This window comes from Suillus paluster, assembly GCF_016628075.1.
Source record: "Suillus paluster strain FC165 chromosome Unknown EDB91scaffold_7, whole genome shotgun sequence".
Classification (NCBI taxonomy): domain Eukaryota; kingdom Fungi; phylum Basidiomycota; class Agaricomycetes; order Boletales; family Suillaceae; genus Suillus; species Suillus paluster.
The window spans coordinates 190,703-211,027 of NW_024537567.1; the positions used below are offsets into that span (position 1 = coordinate 190,703).

Consider the following 20,325-nt stretch of genomic DNA (forward strand, 5'->3'; position numbering starts at 1 on the left):
CTGGTCATGTTTTCGGAGGCCATCGCGATGGTTTTAGATATGCTATGGCATATGGTGTCTGTCCCTAGACTGGCGAGTCCCTACCTGCTGTCGAGCCCAAAAGCAAGCGCCCCACTTATCCGCTATATCAATAGCACGGGCAGACTACGCGCCACTTTCGGTGATGTTTCTCCTCCTTCTCGAAAAGATAAACGATGACCAGTCTACGCCCAGATAGATAAACGCAAGACGAGCTATCCTATTGGACAGCGCGGGCCGCTGTCCCATCACTTCACTCTCGACGACGACGTGAACTGAACCCAAGTGGAGGTTCAAATGGTCGACCAGATTGGTGTTGAATTAGAAGCCGAGGGAAGAGTTTTCAATCTCGACGAAAGGCGAGGATTCCGGAGGCACTCCTCCCGCCCTCTCTCTCTTTCTTTTTTCCAGCACCGCACTCCATCATTCCCATCGTACCCAGTCGCACAGCGACTCGAGTACTTGTATCACCAATAACACACGCCCGGGACCACCTCGACACGAACTGTACAACAACGGTTCCGCGAATTGGAAGACCTGCGCATCTAAAACGGTCGGCGGGAACGGCGGACTGGTGGAAGTCACCCCTCCACCAGGGCATTTGCGAAGTCGGAGACGCGGTGGGGGACACAGGTGTCCCCCGTTCCTAGTTAGTAATGTCCTACGTAGGGTATTTCACCCCAAATGGACAGAAATTGGATTAAAAAAATAAAAATAAAAGACTGGCGAGTCCAGACATTCTCGATGCGGGCGGTACATGTCGCTCACACCAGCTTCCAACACTCCTCAAAGTGCGCGTGAAGTTTGAACCGCATGTACCGTATCTCCACTTTTCTGGAATTCTCACCGCAGACCTACGGAGACGAATAAAGTTGGCCAAGAGCCTTCGGCATATCTTCACCGGGCTCATGACGACTTGTTGAGTACACAGTTTGACGGTTGAACATGATTCTTCCCCTGCTTGCAATCATCTTGCCCCCTCTTGCCCGTGGCGGCTCCATTAGTTATATCTGGTGCATTTGCTGTAAGTGACCAGGTATCGCTTCCCTGACCACATTGGAGGGCCGTGTCGAAACTAATGCGAGGGTAACAACGTGGCACCGCTACCATCCTTATTCCGAGCTCGGGTCATTCAGTCTACTGCGCCGTTTGCAGTTATCAGTTGTCCTCTCCGTTGCACCGTTCCTTTCGATCTGTGGAGATCATGCCTGTAATGACAGACTAAATGTTGCTCTACGTATAGTGTGAACAAGAAAGGAATAAAAAGGGGTAAATGCTCGTCACCGTCCCGCAAGACTCGCATGTTTAGAAACTGGAATAAACTGCGGAACCTGAACGGGTACAGTTGGATGACGAAGCATCTCCGAAATGGGCGCCGGCAAAGGGTCAACATGTTGTGAGTAGGAAAGTGAAGAGGAACTATGGGAAAAAATATCTTCTTTGGATTCCTGCTGGGCATTGATACGCGCGTGCATAGCCTCTGGATCATCGTCCAGGGGATGCATGTCAGAGATGGAGGTGGGGGGGAAGTAGTCTTCGTCGGACCTAGGGGACGCAGACGACACGGTTGCATCAGGTAGAGCATACATCAAACGCAGCCGCGAGCGACGATCGCGCTCGACTTCATCTTCGTCATCTGAAATAATCTCATCCCCATCCGCATTAAGGCGCGCTGAAATTGAGGGTCAGAGAAGTGCCATCTAGTAATAAGACCGACGTACCCCATCCCCTGCGACGTCTGTAAGAGCCAAAAGACGTCGAAGTTTCACCTGCATTATTTGCAGTTGCTTGTCTAGGCCACGATCTAGCATTCAGGTAATGAGGTGGTGGTCTCTGCGGCACGCTGGGGGGGGCTTGGTCCCGCTCTTCTAATAGTGGTGTTCGCTCGGCGTGCTCACTAGTCCACCGCCTATTCAAATCACTCGATGACTGAGAAGGACGCGTGGATGAGTCGGGCGTAGCCGCAATATCAAGCACGAATGTGAGGAGCGGGTCATTGTTTCGCTGTGGCACAGTAGGTTCCCAGTCCATCTCTGCCTCTGAAGGAACCGGAACGGTCCCTTGTCCCTGTAAAACGGATCTATCGCTCAGGCTTGGTAGCCGAGACTGCGTTTGCCGAGCAGCGTCATCAATACGGCGAACTCCCCGCATCACAAGCTGACTAGCCAAGTTCGCTAAATCCCGCGCAATGACAGAGGTCTGATTTTGGAGTCGTTGTTCGAGTGGTGGGGCGGTGATGTTCTGGCGTTCTGAGCTAGTACGCGCTGCCACTTGTCGCCCGATCATAGTGCTGGGATCATCGGGATGTATGATCCCAAGCTGGCTGCGGAAAGCAGAGCGTTCTTCCAGACTGCTTGGAAGAGCGGTCCTGTTTGCAGGAATAATCAAGTCTGGCAGCGGAGGGGAACGAGCGCGAGCTGGGAGTATCCGAGAGGGTGAATCGGCAGGTGTATCCCACCATTGGGATCTATTGGGATTGCGTGGCACGTCTGAAGCACGCTCCGAAGTAGAACCTCTCCTGCGTCTCGCCATGGTCTCAAAATCTTCCAGGCGCTGCCTGGCCGAGGGATTGATGATTGTTCTCAACCTCTGAACGCGCCTGTTGAACTCCAGGACTGACTCTGGAGCATCTGACCCGGTAAGGACCAAGGCAGCATGCGGGGGTGCGATACTGGACTCTGGCGTCCTGTCGCGTGCGGCTGAGCGTCCTTCTGTGAATTCCGGTGGCATCTGGTTGAGCAAATTGTTGATGTTGTGTCTGAGTTGTGTGACACGCTCATATGCAGCATCTAGAGCCACGGATGCTTGTCTCAGACTGCTCTGTGTCTCCTGTCGTCGGGCGACGCTGACAGGGACGTCGACCGTGATGACAGAAGGAGCATTGAGTCGCTGATTAGAACCCGATACGAGGTTCGATTGGTTCGGGGCGGGAGACTGAGGATGTGAGATATCACGGAGAGGGTTCATCAGCTTTTGGATCCGCACACACCCAGACACTAGTTAAAGATATAGATATGGTATAAAGGAATGAATGATACTTTGGGCCTTTGGCTGAAGGGTCAAAGGGACAGACCCGACGGTGTCCAAGTTGGTGGTGTGACAAGCAGGTACAAATTGCAACCGCTCCTAATCTAAGCTAGGCCAAGCTAGCTTGTGCGCGGGAAGAGTTTTGACATTAGAAGAGTGTTCCCTATTGTCCGTTGGCATATGCTAAGTATGTATGATACACATGAACTTTCAAGTAAGTAGGGAATCTTATAATGTAAAATCGTCCACGTCAACGCAATGCACAATCACTGGTCTCTGGCGACAATACAGGTCCGGCTGGTATTTTCGTCGCTGCTAGATTCTTCGTCCTGCTTCTTTCCTATCGGATCGAGTGGGTAATGATGACGTAGGACCTTGGCAAGTAAAGGATCAGCACCGGTATAGCAAAACGCGAGGGTGATGCAAATGACGATGAGCGCCGCGGTAATGCAACAAACGGCAGTCCACCCATGTTTCGCATGGTCATATATCTAAAAATCAAACATCCGATCAAAAACGTGGTTTTCACACTTGCTGGAACTGACCTGTCCTCCGATCACGGGACCCACTGAGAAAAGTCAAAAATTGATGCAAAGACGAAAATATGTTCTCACCCGCGGTACCAATCCCGAACGCAAGATTAAATGCGCCATAAACGTGAGCATCTGTGCGTTGTCAGGAAATGAAACATCGCATTTCGTGAGAATCACTCACAGCCAACGCCTGCCATAGTTCGAGACACGCCAGCAAGTTCAGCCGTCACTGGCGCAACGACACCAGAGACGAAGAAACCTAGATAGAAACGGTCAGCTTGGTACATGCAGCCATGGGATAAATATACTCTGAGCGGCGAGAGCAAAGATAAATAGTGGCAACGACTGTCGTAGGGTCATAACAATCCACCACGGCAGTGCAAGGACCAGACATATGGACGTTATGTAGTCCGAACCCTTCTGATCAACAAAATAACCTGCTAATGGTGACGCTAGGACTCTCGTTGAGACGGGATGAGGTATGATAATGAAATACGTGGCTTACAGATCAAGGCTGGCACGACTGCTGCCAGGTAGACAATGCCCACCTGGTTCGAATTGAAATTCCATACAGATTGGAGATGAAGCGGAAGGGAGGGCTCTTGCATGCTATTTACAACTCTGCGACAACGGTGAATGCTCGTTCCATTAATACTGAACGATGCTTACCCATACACGAACGTCATGGTTAAAGCAACCAACGCTCGAGGTGATTGCGCTAAGTTGATGATCACTGAGAGTAATGGTGTTGGTGTCGGAGACGAGTCAAGGACCGATTTTCGAGAGGTTGTCGTTGGTTCATTGGGTAGTTTGGACTTGTCCAAAGGTATCGACAGGTCTCTATTATATTCCGTTTCAGGGTTTCCTCGTGTGTGAACAGTCGGGAGAGTGGATAGCTGGATATCAGGTACAGAAGATATGTCCGGCGCGTCCATCAAGACTGAGGCTGTGGGTTCTGATGGGTCATAGCCCCATTTCAATGCGACATCCCTTTCGATGAGAAGAAACCGAAGGAGAAGATCGACGAATGCACATATCTCCCCGAAGATGAATGGGGCGCGGAAGCCGAAGCGAGTATACAAGACACCGCCGGCGGGTGAACCAACCAGAAGACTTCCGGCAGTGAGATAACAGCGCAAAGGTACAATCGAAATGTACTCACCCAACGGATAGGCCAGTCATTGCGATACCCAATTGACCTGACAAGCGGTTATTGATAGAAGTCAGACTGGAATTTTCATAGCAACTCACGGCCAACGTTTCTCTCCGGCGTGGTATCACACCTAAAATGGTGATTAGTTTGCGTGTGATGGTAACCCGAAAATTCTCACAAAAGTGCCAGGCCTACAATCCACACCATGGAAGAGCTAATTCCTTGCAACACACGAGCGATAGCCATGACTGCGTAATTAGGAGCTTCCATGAACATAACTTGAGAAGCGATGAGCGCAATGAGGCCGAAGATCAACGGGATTCGTCTCATCGCGTATCGCTCAGAGTACATGGCAATAGGAATTGTTGCTGGGGAATTGTCAAGCCATTTCAAGTAATATAAAAGAAACCAACGCACAAACAACCAGCCCGGCGGACTAGAAGATATGAGTGAGGGGGTATATAAACATGAAGATTCATCTCACATAAGCACAAAGTAACCATCCAGTGAGGGACGAGACCTTATGGTCACCCAAACGTTCGAGTTGGAATGGTAGGACCGGGATGATGACGGAGTAAACCAACAAATCCGTGGTAATGCCTGAAATACGAATCAATACGGATAGGATTCTGGCGCAGAGGCTTACTGACCGAATCCAACGACTGGCGGGCGGGAAGTGATTTAAATGCAGGCATTCCGGACATTTAAGGGGAATACGCACTTGTAGTGATGAACCAAACGGAAGATCGCCATTTAAGCCCCCATGGTTTACGATTAGAGGAGAAGGGCGTCCAAAGTCCCATTGCAGCTTGTGCGAAGGGAAGGCTTGCTGAGGAGATGCGCTGGCAATGTGTCGAGGTGAGAGCTGAAGGGGTGTTCTTTTATTATATATATATCATGGATATTTGAATTTGGCGGAAGCTTACGTCAATGCCAATATACATACTGACCTTGCTCCGCCCCAGCTGTACTATAACGCCATTGGGGAAATGAAGTGGTTATTCTAAGCGTGGGGGTTGCATATGTTGCACGCACAACGCCCCTCTGCTCTAGTAGTTGTGGTAACTGATAGTTGTCACAGTACCCGTAGTAGCGTTATTCGAGGTCGTACGAGGCGAGACATTCCTGCTATAGTTAACAGTAGTGGTACTAGCAGTACTAGTGACTGAGAGGAACGACAGTGCATATCTCCGGTGGTCAACTTTCAATTGCCGAATCAGGTCAATGGGAAAATGGGGTAATATTCACTCCTCAGTTACCATCTCAGGTCTACCGCTTAGCTGTCATAGCCTGGCTGTCACCATGCCTGAACTCCCCGGTAAGTTTATCAAGGGATCATCGTTAGTTATATATCATAGTTCGCTCACCTGTTACCATCATTTGATTAGAGGTAGAGCGTGCAACAGCCCTCATCAGGTCAATCAGCAAAGGAAACAAAATTATTCGGGTTGAAACATCCGAGGACAACCTAGTGTTCCAAGGATTATTATCCCACGAGGTCTTTGTGTGTCTTTCATGTTGCATCATCATTTTTGCTTCCGATGCGCTGACCGAGGCATGTGTCTACGTGTTCACCGGTATAGGGTAGGGAAATCAGTGATCGCGTCGTGAAAGATGCGTACCGATATGGTGCGTGCAGCAACTTGCACCGCTCTATTAGAATACCCTGCCGTCGGACTCATGGGAAATCCATCGCAGGAAAATATTTCTACATCGAGCTCGAAGGAGCAGGAAGGATGCCCGTGCTTCACTTCGGGATGACCGGAATGCTACATGTACGTCTTTCATGCAATCTTCGCTCAGAGGTTCACCGCTTATTTGTGTCAAGGTGAGGGGCCAGCCTACCCTTCAGTACATGAGGAAAATACATCAGAGTCCTGAAATATGGCCGCCTAAATTCATGAAGGTTCCTCATTCACCCCATGTTACATTTGCCACCTAACTGCCAGCTGTGAACAGTTTATATTGCACATCCAGGATCAGACGTTAGGCACCGTAACCGAATTGGCTTTTTCCGATGCACGTCGTCTCGGGCGCATTCGCCTTGCCATCCGCCCAAGAGAAGAACCACCTATATCTGAACTCGGCTTCGATCCAATTTTATCCATGCTTCCACTGTGGGAGTTTCAGACACTTGTCCTGAAAAGATCATGTCCAATTAAGGCTCTTCTATTGGACCAATCCTTCAGTGCAGGCGTTGGAAACTACCTTGCTGGTGAGGAAACTTTGTAGACCGTGAACGCTTTAACCAATGGTACTTGTGATCAGATGAAATTTTATATCAAGCAAAAATTCACCCTGAACAACGGTGCAATACTTTGCATCAAAGCCAGGTCGAAGCCCTGCACCGTGAAGTGGTTGATGTTTGCCGAATCGCCGTGGAAGCCAATGCAGACGATAGCAAATACCCGAGCCATTGGCTTTTCAAACATCGCTGGGTAAGTTTCGCTTGCGTCAGACGATCTGCTGATCGCCAAGATCTTCGCAAGGGGAAAGGTAAGAAGGTGCAGCAAAGTATGAAGCTTGTATGCTTCTTTCGTCTATTCCGCTCACACACACACTAATTTTGGTTTCTTGAGCCGTCTGGGGAGCCTGCGACTGTCAAGTGGATCACTGTGGGTGGTCGTACCTCCGCCTTTGTGGCCGAGGTTCAATGTCTTCCGCACAAGCAAAGAGTAGAGACGACTGAGGTACGTCTGAAATTCAGATTCCAGCTTCCTATGTCAACTTCAAAACTTCATTCTTCCTAGACTGTCACAGAGGACGAGAGCGATTTGACGCCTTTACCGTCAGATGATGACAACCGTCCAGTAGCTTTGAATCGCAAGCGTAAAGTAAGAATTGCAGATTTTAGGTGTTCGGCACTCAATTACATACTACAGGGAAGATCCAAGCCCATCAGAAAGAGCGTAGGTTCTACACCAACGGAAGAGCCTCTCTGTGAGAAGCGTCCTCGACTCAGAAAACACTGAGCGCTGGGAATTGTGTGCTTCCGGCTACAGTTGCGTCATGCTCGACTCCCCCTCCTCACCTCTGTAGTCGTGCTCACTTTCGTGCACTTAGATGTTCCAGAGTCCTACAGACTACCCTATGTTTGTTGAATGTTGTCACTTGTTTCAATGGCTATCTCCTATCTTTTGAACTACATGCAAATACTCTTCCTGTAGCTCTGCGAAATGAGCTTGAGTGCTCCAGCTCTTCGGACCTCACCGTATGCCGGTGTCACTGCGTCGGGGTCTTGTGCTCACATCACCAGCGTTGTATGTTGACTCCCTTCATCCCGAACGATGAACGAGTAATGTCCCTCGCCGAACCCAAGGGATGATGATCGCTTCCGCGGGTCGCAAAAATTAAAAATGGCTGTGGCAATGTCCACATGTACTCGAAACAGCCCCAAGGCGTGCCCTGGGTTATTTCTCCTTGGCCCCGAGCTGCAGAGTGTGTAAGTCAAATTTGGAAATTAAGCCTGCCGGAATCGACGATCATAGATTCATACTATGTATGATATGCGGGTGTAAGTAGTCGTGGCGAATCTTGGTATATCTAGGCGCCCTTTGTATAACAGTACGCGACGTGGCGTCAAGTTTGAATAGGTATGTATGTTCAAATATTTGTCGAGGACAGCTACTGATGAGCTGTATGCTACCAAGAACGGTCATTGGTCCAGCATCTCCAGCCTGACAGATGGTCCATTCTCGCTATGTTGGCCGCGTTCGTTGTAATCAAGATACGTATCCGTTTCTTTACAAATCAAACCTGTTGTATCAATTGGTGTCACAGGCCCGAAACCTCCCGAAACCCGAGGAGGTCCGCTTATGTGCCAAATATTGGCGGCAGCTCGACTCCGGAACAGCTGACGAAACGCGCCGCCGAAGCTACTACGTATCGGCGCTAGCCACGAATTAGCGAGAAACACGGTGACAGTGCCTGTATACAAGTGCTGACTGCGATCGAACCGTTGTCTACGTTGTCTCGAGCATTGCCCATGAAGACAAAATGATCAACCCCATATTATCGCATCAGATCGCATCTAGTATGCGGTGGATATCAATCGGGTGTCCCCCCAACTCGGATTTGGGGCCAAATCAAGCTTGGGGCCCCGGTTTTCTTAACTATTCCCTGGATTGCCCCCAATTGTCCCCGGGCCTCTGCCTCCGAATGCTGCCCTTGAGGTTTGTAACAAGTTGTGTAAGCAGAATGCGCGCTTTTGTGCATAACAGCGTCGTTATCGTTAGTTCTCGACTGGGCCCTTCGATGATTGGGAGGGGCTGCCAACTACAAGATACAGGCCAGTTGATGATAGTCAGTTCAACATTGTTTGAACTTTGCAAGGCATTTATCCTTCTTGCTTTTAACATGATACAAGAGCGATTTCTGACACCATTGAACGATTCGCCGAATTGTTCTGGCAGAGACTGGCACCCGTTTCCTTCAAGTCTCCCGTAGGCAGAGCAAATAGAATAAAGATAGTCGTTCCTTCTATATTTTAGTCTGCTACCACTCCACCCCTCGATACCGTAGTGAATCCTCAAGTCTCAGAGAGTGAATGCAGACTACCAGTTTCCTGGGGCAGCGATGGTAACTAGTATCATTTGCACCGAGTTGACCGGGAAGAAGTAGCATAGCGCTATGCGAGCATCAAGCAACGGCTTGAGAACATGTGCGGAGTGACTAGTCCCCTGTTACTCGTCCGAAATATTTCGGTTCCCAAAAGTTGCGTAACTTTCAGATATCGTAACGTTACTCCTTCAAGCCTATGCGCGCAAGATCCCGAGGAGCCCATCCACACTCAACTCAACTATTTTGCGATCCCCACCTACCTGAATCCTGATGCCTTTAGCCCCGCTAGCGTTAGCTTGTAGATTCTCGATTAGATCTGGCAACCTTCCCATCAACTCAATCCACTGTGGTCGCTGTGATACAACATTTTCGACATCAACCATCATACAACACCAAACCCAACTCTGTGGCATTCATACCCTCACCAAACTACCCAGTGTTGCCACTCTTGCAGTAGATATTGTTAGAGTTTGGCATTCCACCCTTCGTCATCGTTCATTGTTCAGATAGTCCCGACTACGTATATATACCTACGTCGTAGATCATCCTCTCCTTCTCGTCTCCCGTCGTGTCGTAGACACACAATACAGCGTCGTTCTCCAGCTCCAACAGATATGCTTTCAAATCCAATGAAGCGGCCTATGAAAAAGCTGGTTCAGCATCAGAGGTGGGCCATAGACTTTTTTTGAAATGTACTCTCGACTCGCGTTATGAAAAATTAAATGGTGGGTATCATGTTATATTCTACTATTCTATTACTCCATGCAGAGTAGTGCTAACTTCTCAGTTGATCTCGAGTGGGAGGAATATGCGGGGAACGTGCTCGATAATCCGTAACACGTGAACCCGAAGTCAATGCTGAAGTGAGAATGCTGATTCCTGGATTACGCTGGAACTAGGCGCCAGCTGCGAGTCAGGCGCATGTACAGTGGCGGTCGTGGCGCTGACTGGTGTTAGGATGGGTTCGGGTTGAGGCTCGACAGATGGAGAGGAGAGATGAGGTTGAAACTCGCATGCGAACATTGCGTTGCCCTGCGATCATATGGGACTGGGGTCATCGGGTTGTTCGAATGAATGTGGAAGGTAGTACTTTGTGGCGAGGGTGCTTCGAATGCATATTCTGCACTGTGGAGCGTGAACCGTCTGATATACATACTCTCTGTCAATAAATATTGTTCCGTCTCTCATGAGGTGACGCGGGTCATTGAATGGCTGTACACGCAGTTTGAACGGTGCACCGGTGATTGCCCGTACCTCGAAGTCAGGGACCCGAAAAAGTTCGGACGAGTAACAGGGGACGGTAGACTCCATGTGCGTGATCAAGCTTCACTTAAGAAGTGCGCGTGCTTCACGGTGGTGACAATCTAATATCGGCGCTGTTACTAGCGTCGACATGTCCCACATATCGGTTATACATGGAGTGCTGTATACTAAGTACAACCACCAGACTTGTTGAGGCCGAGGATCTACGAGTGGCCTGACATACGACTTCTCTCAAGTTGGAAGGGATGCCAATGGAGTAACTCGCCCCCTTGAGGTCTGCAACCAGTATCGCCCGCGCTAGGTCTGCAGCCAGCATCGCCCGTTCTGCGTTTCCAGCCGTTCTCGCCTGTTCTGGGTCTGCAGCCACATTTCTTTCGTCAGGTTCTCCAGCCACTGTTCCCGGTCTCGAAGTGCCCAGCCACCCACATCCGTTCTACAGCCACCCAACCCTAATCTCGGTCTGCAGCCATGCTTTCCCCGCCCGTGTCTGCAACCAGTCCCCCCCCCCCCCCCCCCCCAACGTGGGTGGACAGCCAGTCTTTTCCCTCCTTCGGTCTGCAGCCATGCACGCCCATGCAGGCCTTCTAGCCAGGACCACAAACCCGAACCGCGAACTCCCCGAAGCCATAGCAGACCCGCAAGAACGTGCAGCGGCTCTGGTGGCCCGACGATGAAGGCTAACCATTGTTGTAAGCACTGAGGGTCGTCAATTTGCATAGCTTGGCTGTGTTCCTTCAATTCCTTCAATTCCATCCAGGAAGGCCGTGCTCTCTAGAATGTCTCGTGTCGTCAAACGGAAAGAACAATGAGCCAGCAGGGCGTGTGGTGATGTGATAAATTGAAATTTAGGGAGGCTGCAGTTTGAGACATCTGAAACATAGCCACGAACTGACGAATGATAGATATTCACGGGGAGACTGTTGTCGGTGGGAATATCCATGAAAGACTTGGATCACGGGCATATCAGGATCGCGAAGAGCTCGGTCAAGCAAGGAGATGAAATTAGCAACGGTTTCGGGTTTTCATTCGTCAAGCGCATCGACAACAAACACCGGAGGTAGACACTCGCGCAGTCTGGATCGAAGGCGGCAGAGACGTTGGTGAAATAACACCTTCATCTGGTCATGAAGAGACTTGTCGGGTTTAGAACTGCAGGGTTCTCGAGGATAGTTCTGTTCACGTCCTTCTGGACGCTGGGAAAATTGCTCGCAAGCTGGAGCCTGGTAGGCAAGCGTCGCAAAGAAATGACCGGCCGTGCTGCATTTCGTGTGCTTGCGCAAGAAAAATAATGTCCGTGCGAGCCGTGTCTCGATATTCGTCTGCCTCATCACCTTCAGAGCCATCATCCTTTCAGCTACAGTGAACATTGGCAGACTTTCCGACCCCCACTGTGCCATGCAATCAAATAATTTGAATCTTCCCTCGGTTGTCTAATAATCGGTGAATGTAGTTGAGAAGGTCCACCCGGGTCTCTTCCAAACACTTTAGATGAGGTTGGCGTTCAGGAGAGTCATATTCAGCACCCGGGACAGCTTCTCCCGAGATCCTTCAGACGACTGAGGAACTGTTAATGAAGTCAAAGAGTAAGGGAGAGAGGATAAGAGAAGGAGATTCTGACATTGATCCCAGTCGCTCATCGACAGATATTTAAAGTGACACGTTTGTGAGTTGGGATAGAATAACTCGGGAAGATACTAGCTGTGTTCGATTGTGTAATTGGAAATCTTAAGAATCAAAGTCCAAGCTGTAACTAGGATCTTCGAGCTCAGGGTCAAAGAAACTGTTTGGGGATTAGGCTGTCTAGTCAGTGTGTACGACGGGAACGAGCTGGGCAGCGGAACGATCAAGCTGTGGTGATGGAGATAGTAATGTTTGAAGGCGGTTGGATCGGTCCTAGTCTATGGAAAGCTCGCTGGATGATGGTGGAATGCAGCCAAATGACGGGTACTTGGACGCTCGTCTGGTTGAAGGAGGTTCACGAGGCTGCTGTATGTCCTTGCGCCGGATTTTAACTGACCAGGAATTGAGAAGGTTTGAAGTTTGAACGTACTAGTAGTTGACTGAGATCATGCAGTGTCGAGCGACATCCCACGCACCCTTGGCAGGCTAACTTGAAGCCGCCCTCGCAATCGAGAAGACGTTACAGGTACCTGTCACTTACGTGCAGTTGGATCCTGGACTTGTTCAGTTTTGCGCTAGATGATATCATAACACACGAGTCCTGTATGATAGGCACACAGCCTGAGCCAGAAGTTCGTAAAGCCTCGAGGCTCTGGCTGTGTGGTTGATTGTGCGTGCACCGGAGACGGTGATAAAAACGGGAGAATGGGTCGTGGCCGGTACCAGTCCTTTGAATTCCTCGTACTCTTCGAAACACCGATTCTTTGGCGCTCGAATATAGGCGACCCCTTACTTAGAACTTGCACTGCATGACGCAGAACAAAAATAAAAGCACAATGATGCATTCGACGACCAACTAAAATAACATTACATATGCTCGGACAATCGAGGAGTGTTTGGGAGGAAGACTATGAGAAAACAATAGCATCGAGAAGAATAAGCGCAGATGAAATCACGACGTCACTGGTGGAAAAAAAAGAGAACATAAGTTAGGTGAAAGAAACAGACACCAGGGACTTACTGTAACTGGCGGGATCAATGTGATCAGGAAGCTCGGGCACAGCAACCTCGAACCGTGATTGGATAGCAGCCATGACTTGTTGGTCTGCCTCACTGGATTGGAACGTGATCGCTAGACCCTTTGTTCCGAAACGACCGGCACGACCAACACGGTGCAGGTAGCTGTCGGCATCTGGTGGGCAATCGTAATTGATCACGATATTGACCCGTTCGACATCAATGCCACGACCAAATATATCGGTTGCGACAAGGATGCGCTTTTCGAAGGCCTTGAACGCAGTGTACCGATTTATGCTACAGCAAGCACTTAGCACGGATTTCCCGTATTCGAGAGCCGCTGGTGATTACTCACCGTTCCTCCTGTGCTAAGCCTGAATGGATGCTGATACTGGGGAAGTTACAAGACACCAGGAGCTTGTCAAGCTCGACAGCTCTTGCGACCGATTTGACGAAGATAACCACCTGAAAATCATGAATCAACATGTTTTTCGGGCGAGACGATATCGTACTTGGTTGAACTCTAGGGTGTCTAGCAGTTCGTTCAACTTCCGGTTCTTCGCGTTCTCATCGAGTTTCACATAATGTTGCTGCAATCCGTGCAACGTCAACTTCGTCTCGTCGTCAACAAAGATTTCCAAAGGCTGCGACAAGTATTAGCGGAAAGTGCATAAGAAACGAATGCATCACATACATTTGCCATGAATTTCTTGCAAGTGACCCTAATTTCTTTTGCTAGCGTGGCGCTGAACATCATTACCTGCTTGTGGTGAGGTGTTGCACGGAAGATTTCTTGGACGTCTCGCCGCATGTCTGCGAATCAAAGAAAGAACAGCGGGGAGAGGCGGTTAGACTGTTGTCGAACATTCGGTGAGCGAGAAAAGAAGGGACTCAAAAATCGCCAGAAGACGATATGACAGTCAAGGAAGCCACCATAGGTGCCGTCGACATTGCCTTCGTCGCCGATATCCTGTCTTGACTACGTCTTGGGTGTAGAAGTTCATCCTCCAGATCCCAATGCCATGCTCATCAACCCAACGAAGATCCCATGACCCAGCATCTACAGCGCGTTTCAGAGCGCACAAGGCGCCTGCGCCCTCGGCGGAGCGAGGGGACGTTGACTGTGGGCGAGACAAGGAGTACCTCTTGCGGCGGTGGCAACCGATATATGGTGAATATGACAAAGGGAGGTACCAAGATACCGCAGACTCGTAGCCGAAATCGAATCGCAGGATGAGACTAACCAAGCTGTTCCAGCATTTTATCGCACTCATCCAGAGTGAAGTGCTTGACATTCTTTGCATCCAAAACTTTGTCTCTTGTAAGGGCATTGAGTCGTCCGGGAGTGGCCACGACGATGTGAGGGCAGCGCGTCTTGTCACGTAAGATCTCCGCATCCTTTTGAACGGGGGTGCCACCATAGAACGTGCCAACCCGCACGTCAGGCATATATTTGGCAAAGCGCGTGTACTCGTTCTTTATCTGGAAAGCGAGCTCGCGGGTGTGGCACAGGACAATGACGGAAACTTCTCCATTGACTGGCTCCAGTTGCTGCAGAGTCGCGAGCACGAAGACGGCTGTCTTACCATGCCCTGACTTTGCTTGGCAGAGGACGTCCATTCCCAGAACAGCCTGAGGAATGCATTCTTGTTGAACTGTTGAAACGAGGTTGCTTAGTTGAAAACATCATTTAAAACGTCACGAAAGCATACCTTCTGAGGGGTGCTCAAAACCCAAGTCACTGATGGCTCTCAGAAGTTCAGGTTTCAACAAGAAGTCCCTGCGAAAAAAGGAGACAAAATGTCAGATGGGCATGGTTATGGCAACATGGAGACGAAACGAACCTGAAGCCTGTCGAATGTATTCCGGAGAAGTTTTTCTTGTCTTTGTCGCCCTCGCCGTCGGCTGCTGACGAAGCTGCCCCGTTAGCAACAGCAGTTGGAGCTGCGCCATTGGGGATAACGTCGTGCTCATCCTCATAGTCGATAAGTTCCTCGTTGTCGTGGGAGCTCATTGTTGTTCAGAAAGAGAGTAGGTTGTCAGTGAGGTCGTCGATAGAAGAGGAGAAAAAGCAGGCAAGAGGAGGAGGTTGAGGTTAAAGAGCAACACAAAAATGTGGCGCTGTTCTAAACGCGGCGCGCTTACTAATTGGGAAGTCACAACAAGTCACAACCTTCAAACTCACGTGCGCACGGACCCACCTCTTGCCCAATGCCATCGTCCGTACGTGCTTTCATCACCGACGAGTGCATTAGTGCCACAGATCGTTGAGCAAGTGCTGGACATAATCTGCAGTCACGAACATTGTACCGCTGTCATTTTCTATGAAAACTAGAGTCAGCTGCCGACACCGCGTGCAAGACCGGATTACTGTAGAGAAACATGAATGTCTGTTGGGCAATTTCCGTCCATCGCAAGCTGTCTCCTTCAATATATGACAGCCCTCAAACCAATGAAACCGCCTATTAATTTTCCAGAGCTCAATAATCACAGGATATGGGTTGCAACTCCAGTGCGGTCTCCCGTCTCGGCATCCCCTCAACTCTCGGGGGTGTTCTTTATTTGTGTGTGTGTGTGTTTCATCAATTGATTCATTTTGATTGACAGAAAGAAATGTTAACTTCGTGTGTGTGCCTTCAAAAACTTCAGGATAAGTATACATCGTATATGTCTCGGTTTTAATCGGTGGAGCGTTGATACAGGTGCGCACGCGTTTATAAGGAGAGGCGGGTGTCATGGGTATGAAGGAACGACGCAAGATGCCCAACTATCCGTTTTGGTGAGCTCCACAGCAATTGACCAAACCCACCGAAGATATACTAACTGTAGCATATGGCTTGATCTCAAAGGCTCGGAGGTAAGATCAGCTATCGCTCATGTTACCAAGTACTGCTCACTATCACACCCAGGCGTCGCAGCGTCTAGTGAGTAACTGAACATCCCCATGACTAAAACACGCCTGACACCTTGCAGTGGCCGCATGCTTCACGCATCCCCTTGACCTCGCCAAAGTGTAAGTGCCGAAGGCTCAGCCTTTGTGATACTATACTCATATGCATTCAACAGGCGCATGCAGAGTGTTGGTCCCACTGCACCACGTCCATCTATGTTCAAAATCTTGCGCAATTCGATATCCGACTATGGGATTCGCAGTGTTTATACTGGTCTTTCCGCCTCGCTTATGCGCCAAATGACCTACTCGCTCGTACGTCTAGGCAGCTACGAGGAAATGAAACGCCGCATGTCCGACAATGGTCTTCAATCCCCATCCGCGGGGAAGCTTCTCCTGGCAGCTAGTGTAGCAGGCGGGTTGGGGGGAATCGCGGGAAACCCTGCAGGTCTGTCCATGACATGCTGCCATTTTGCCATTATGTAATCAATTGTGTTCAGATATTCTACTGGTCCGGATGACCAGTGACTCCGTTCGTCCGCCAGAGAAGCGCTACAATTACCGCAACGCTATCACTGGACTCATTTCCTTAGTGAAGGAGGATGGTGTGAAGGGTCTTGGACGTGGCCTCGGGACAAACGCGGTTTGTGCATTTGACATGACACCTAGCTCTCACTGATCCCCAGCACTGGAAAGACCCGAGCAGTCTTGATGAATGTAATTATTTTACTCTCTTTCGTCGGAGTAATGCTCATGCAACATACAATGCAGACATCACAGGTTGGATCGTGAGTATGGTGTTGTCACTATCTCTTTGCTGTCTCAGTTCGTTTGGTTCAACAGCTATGACTTTTTCAAAAGCACTCTCTTGCAAAACCCTGTACCCCTGGTAAACTATCAATTTCATGATAGTTTCTTCTTGCACGTAGTTGCAAGTCTTGCAGCCGGAACCTGTGGCACGAGTAAGTTACTCGCTAAAGCTACCAGAACGCCACTGATGGTCCTGTGATTCAAGCCGTATGCTCTCCTGCTGATGTCATAAGGACGAGGATCATGGGATCTGTACGTACTCTCAAATATCGAATACTCGCGATGGAGTTTGACAGTTGCTTCTAGTCCGGAAAGGCCAGCCCAATAGAGGTCCTGGTCCGTTCGTTGCGGGAGGAAGGTCCCGCGTTTATGTTCAAAGGTTGGACGCCCGCCTGGATGCGTCTTGGACCTAACACCGTCCTGATGTTCGTCTTCTTCGAGGTGAGTTGAGCAAACTTCTCCAACGGACGCACACCGACCTCTTCGTTCCCCACCAGCAACTGAAGCGTGGCTGGTCCTCCTTTGCCACCTCGTGATCTCCATTCATTTTCGCCACACATTGTGAGGCATGCAATAACTTATACCTTTAAGTTGTCGGATTGACGCTTGTACGTTCGCATAAATGCCATCGACGTAAGATGATATCCTAAGCATAGAATCTTGGATCCACATCACTTTCACTTTCTCTGTACACTGCATCTATATCAGTATCTACTGAACTGGATTTCTTATCTACTCATGTGCTCGTACTTACAATAGCTAGCCTGGAAGAATGGTAGAACCCTGGACCATATACTTAGGACATGCCAGTGTGAAAGAACTATGATTGTCTCGAGATCTGATGTGTGGTGCCGACACATCTGCAACCACGGGATCTAGTATTGGATTCTTTAGAATACCCATATGCCATGGATCTATTATAGCTCCTGGACAATCCTTGGACTCTGGAGTACTTACTTTCGACGGCACCAGTATCCGCGGAGGTTTGCACACTTTTGCCCACGTGACCTGACACTGTCGGGAAAGTCGCTGGACTTAGCAAACTAACTTTAAGTAGTCTACACTCATTCCACTAATTCCTCATTAACTGTTCGCTACCTGTGCTAGACAGCTGCTATGGAAGCATTTCAGCTTCTTTCTCGTGGAGGTGCACGCTTTGACAAACAGAGATTCAAGTCTGACGTCCAGATATTCAATGTAAGAAAATGCATCCATAAGCTGCTTCAATGTTCACGTCTTCTTGCAGAAGGCACCATCGAAAGACGTTAAAGGAAAAGGGGTGTTGATATCGCATGATGCACAGTTACCCCCAGAGCTGGACTTTTTCAAGTACGCCAAAGCCCCCGCCGGGAAGCGGAAGGCTGAGGAGAAAGAAAGCGACCCTCATACTGAAAGCAAGCACGGAAAGGTGGAACGCAAGCGTCGGAAAATAGAGGACGAATCATCGAAATCAGATAATAACTATAGCGGCGCAGAGGAAGAGGCGCCGACCATGCAGAAACATCGCGTGACTGCCAAAGGATCAGATGTACCCAATTCAATCGCGTCTTTCGAGGACCTGCGCGAACGATACCATGTTCCTCCACGTCTGTTATCAAACCTTTCTGAAAACAGTTACAAACACCCTACTGGGATTCAGGCTCACGGGATTCCGATTTTGCTCGAGGTGAGCCTGCCGGATGTTTTTTCTTATGGTCTGGAGGACGCTGACGATTCTTGCAGCACCGTGACCTTGCTGCCATCTCACCGACTGGTACAGGTAAAACTCTGGCATACCTGATGCCCATCATGTCTGCACTAGGTTCCCCGATATCCAGTAAGAAGAACGATGGAGATCATGGAGTCCGAGCTGTGATTCTTGCACCGACTCGAGAATTGGCACATCAGATTCATAACGAGTGCCTGAAACTCGCCGCCGGGCGTAAGTGGCGCGTGATCCTGTTTAGCAAGGCTACGGCTAGTACCCTGAGCGACAAGAATGTTAGAGACAAAGTAGGTATGGTATGTTCATACGCTGCGCCCTGTCTATCCAGACTGATTCTGTGTAGATATCATCATCAGCACACCCCTTCGGCTAGTGGCCTCCATCCAGGAAGGACACCTGGAATTGAATAAGTACGCAATGAGCTGCTTGTCCTGCTGTGCACGTGACTCACTCTGATCACCAGCGTGCAACATCTTGTACTGGATGAAGCTGATCGAATGCTTGATCCTGAATTCTTGTCTCAAGTGCAAGAAGTCATCGCGGCATGCACTCACCCGAACATACAAAAGGCGGTTTTTTCCGCTACTTTACCTGCTGGGGCTGAAAAGCTTGCGATGGGTATCCTCAGGAACCCTATACGCATCATCGTTGGTCTCAAGTACGAATCAGTTACCGAATTCCTGTGTGCAGCCGCTAAATTTCTACTTCAGAGACACTCCGCTTCCCTTGATCGCACAAACTCTGACATATGTGGCCGATGATGCCTCCAAGCTCCCAAGTTTGCTAACATATCTTTCTCAGCCATACAACCCGCCTCTCCTTGTCTTCACATCTACTCAGCCAAGGACAACGTCCCTTGCGGAGGAGTTGACAATGAACGGCATTTCAAACGTGGATTGTCTCCATGCCGGAATGACAAAAAAAGAGCGCGATGATGCGGTGAGCAGGATGCGCCGTGGCGAAAGCTGGGTCATGGTGACCACAGAGGTCATGGCTCGTGGCATGGACTTTAAAGGTATCCGGGAGGTGATCAATTACGATTTCCCAACCAGTGTCCAGAGTTATATTCATCGAATAGGTACATCCATGTCTTGTGATCAGCTTTTCTTTACACTTAATCTTTGTAGGCCGTACGGGCCGTGCTGGGCGGGAGGGGAAAGCCGTGACTTATTTCACAGATGAAGATGCGCCTTTCTTAAAAGCGTACGTGATACATTTTTGCCGATGCCTAGCTAACAACCCCTTACCTAGCATCGCCAACGTGCTGTCACAGTCCGGCTCTTCGGTCCCAGAATGGATTCTCAAACTTCCGAAACCTTCGAAAATGAAGCGAAAACAGATGGGCAAGGTGAAGCGAGCAGATGCCGTGAATGCTGCCCGCAAAATAGGCCGCAATGATGCGATTAAAAAGAGGTTAGTTCATTTAAAGCTCCGGGCACTGCTTCCAGCTCATGCCATTGTAAAGGGACATGATCGCAGGCTCGATGAGGCGAAAGGAGAAAGAGGTTCGTGAAGCCGATAGAAACAAGAGTGTTGGGGAAGGTGATATATCAAACAATTGAGCATTCAGACTTTTTTTCTCGAAAAGAACGTCGTTTTTACTGCCAGAAGACCTCAAGCGTTGGTCAACATGACGTGATGCGCTAGCAGCGCCGGCCTTGCGAAATTCTTTGAGCTACCGGAAGCTTGAAAATGTCAAGCATAAGGAACCACCGGTCAAGATAACAGC

The 20,325-nt window shown here is 49.5% G+C and overlaps 6 protein-coding genes across 6 annotated transcripts; 3 read left to right on the forward strand and 3 right to left on the reverse strand.

The window, feature by feature from the left end:
* Positions 1 to 1,639: 1,639 nt before the first annotated feature.
* Positions 1,640 to 3,418, reverse strand: EDB91DRAFT_757946 (uncharacterized protein). Its single transcript, XM_041328302.1, has one exon. It carries the CDS (start codon positions 2,983 to 2,985, stop codon positions 1,681 to 1,683), a length of 1,305 nt encoding a protein of 434 aa, XP_041181256.1. The 5' UTR covers positions 2,986 to 3,418; the 3' UTR covers positions 1,640 to 1,680.
* Positions 3,113 to 5,904, reverse strand: EDB91DRAFT_1108991 (major facilitator superfamily domain-containing protein). Its single transcript, XM_041317598.1, has 15 exons — positions 5,658 to 5,904; positions 5,453 to 5,596; positions 5,382 to 5,393; positions 5,216 to 5,331; positions 5,149 to 5,167; positions 4,910 to 5,099; positions 4,830 to 4,861; positions 4,741 to 4,777; positions 4,248 to 4,691; positions 4,084 to 4,199; positions 3,887 to 4,030; positions 3,760 to 3,837; positions 3,660 to 3,710; positions 3,591 to 3,613; positions 3,113 to 3,536 (listed from the first exon to the last, which is right to left on the reverse strand). The coding sequence occupies exons 2-15, from the start codon at positions 5,532 to 5,534 to the stop codon at positions 3,312 to 3,314; spliced, it is 1,569 nt and encodes a 522-aa protein (XP_041181257.1). The 5' UTR covers positions 5,535 to 5,596; positions 5,658 to 5,904; the 3' UTR covers positions 3,113 to 3,311.
* On the forward strand, positions 5,905 to 8,002 carry EDB91DRAFT_1109006 (uncharacterized protein). The gene is made up of 11 exons (XM_041317599.1): positions 5,905 to 6,049; positions 6,120 to 6,235; positions 6,315 to 6,360; positions 6,430 to 6,506; positions 6,560 to 6,637; positions 6,691 to 6,946; positions 7,000 to 7,169; positions 7,221 to 7,256; positions 7,311 to 7,421; positions 7,482 to 7,565; positions 7,614 to 8,002. Exons 1-11 carry the CDS (start codon positions 5,956 to 5,958, stop codon positions 7,701 to 7,703), a joined length of 1,158 nt encoding a protein of 385 aa, XP_041181258.1. The 5' UTR covers positions 5,905 to 5,955; the 3' UTR covers positions 7,704 to 8,002.
* A 4,998-nt stretch (positions 8,003 to 13,000) lies between these two features.
* On the reverse strand, positions 13,001 to 15,324 carry EDB91DRAFT_1109020 (P-loop containing nucleoside triphosphate hydrolase protein). The gene is made up of 8 exons (XM_041317600.1): positions 15,036 to 15,324; positions 14,904 to 14,971; positions 14,436 to 14,846; positions 13,886 to 14,004; positions 13,704 to 13,835; positions 13,547 to 13,656; positions 13,196 to 13,488; positions 13,001 to 13,137 (listed from the first exon to the last, which is right to left on the reverse strand). The coding sequence occupies exons 1-8, from the start codon at positions 15,203 to 15,205 to the stop codon at positions 13,127 to 13,129; spliced, it is 1,314 nt and encodes a 437-aa protein (XP_041181259.1). The 5' UTR covers positions 15,206 to 15,324; the 3' UTR covers positions 13,001 to 13,126.
* A 420-nt stretch (positions 15,325 to 15,744) lies between these two features.
* Positions 15,745 to 17,686, forward strand: EDB91DRAFT_1109030 (mitochondrial carrier domain-containing protein). Its single transcript, XM_041317601.1, has 12 exons — positions 15,745 to 15,970; positions 16,041 to 16,048; positions 16,101 to 16,115; positions 16,165 to 16,204; positions 16,258 to 16,529; positions 16,582 to 16,724; positions 16,778 to 16,798; positions 16,853 to 16,869; positions 16,925 to 17,043; positions 17,097 to 17,143; positions 17,198 to 17,332; positions 17,389 to 17,686. Exons 1-12 carry the CDS (start codon positions 15,927 to 15,929, stop codon positions 17,425 to 17,427), a joined length of 900 nt encoding a protein of 299 aa, XP_041181260.1. The 5' UTR covers positions 15,745 to 15,926; the 3' UTR covers positions 17,428 to 17,686.
* A 321-nt stretch (positions 17,687 to 18,007) lies between these two features.
* Positions 18,008 to 20,158, forward strand: EDB91DRAFT_1046378 (P-loop containing nucleoside triphosphate hydrolase protein; the record flags this gene model as incomplete). The annotated part of the gene is made up of 9 exons (XM_041313262.1): positions 18,008 to 18,088; positions 18,138 to 18,557; positions 18,614 to 18,887; positions 18,940 to 19,006; positions 19,060 to 19,254; positions 19,307 to 19,674; positions 19,724 to 19,799; positions 19,848 to 20,009; positions 20,062 to 20,158. The coding sequence occupies 9 exons, from the start codon at positions 18,008 to 18,010 to the stop codon at positions 20,156 to 20,158; spliced, it is 1,740 nt and encodes a 579-aa protein (XP_041181261.1).
* Between the last annotated feature and the right edge of the window lie 167 nt (positions 20,159 to 20,325).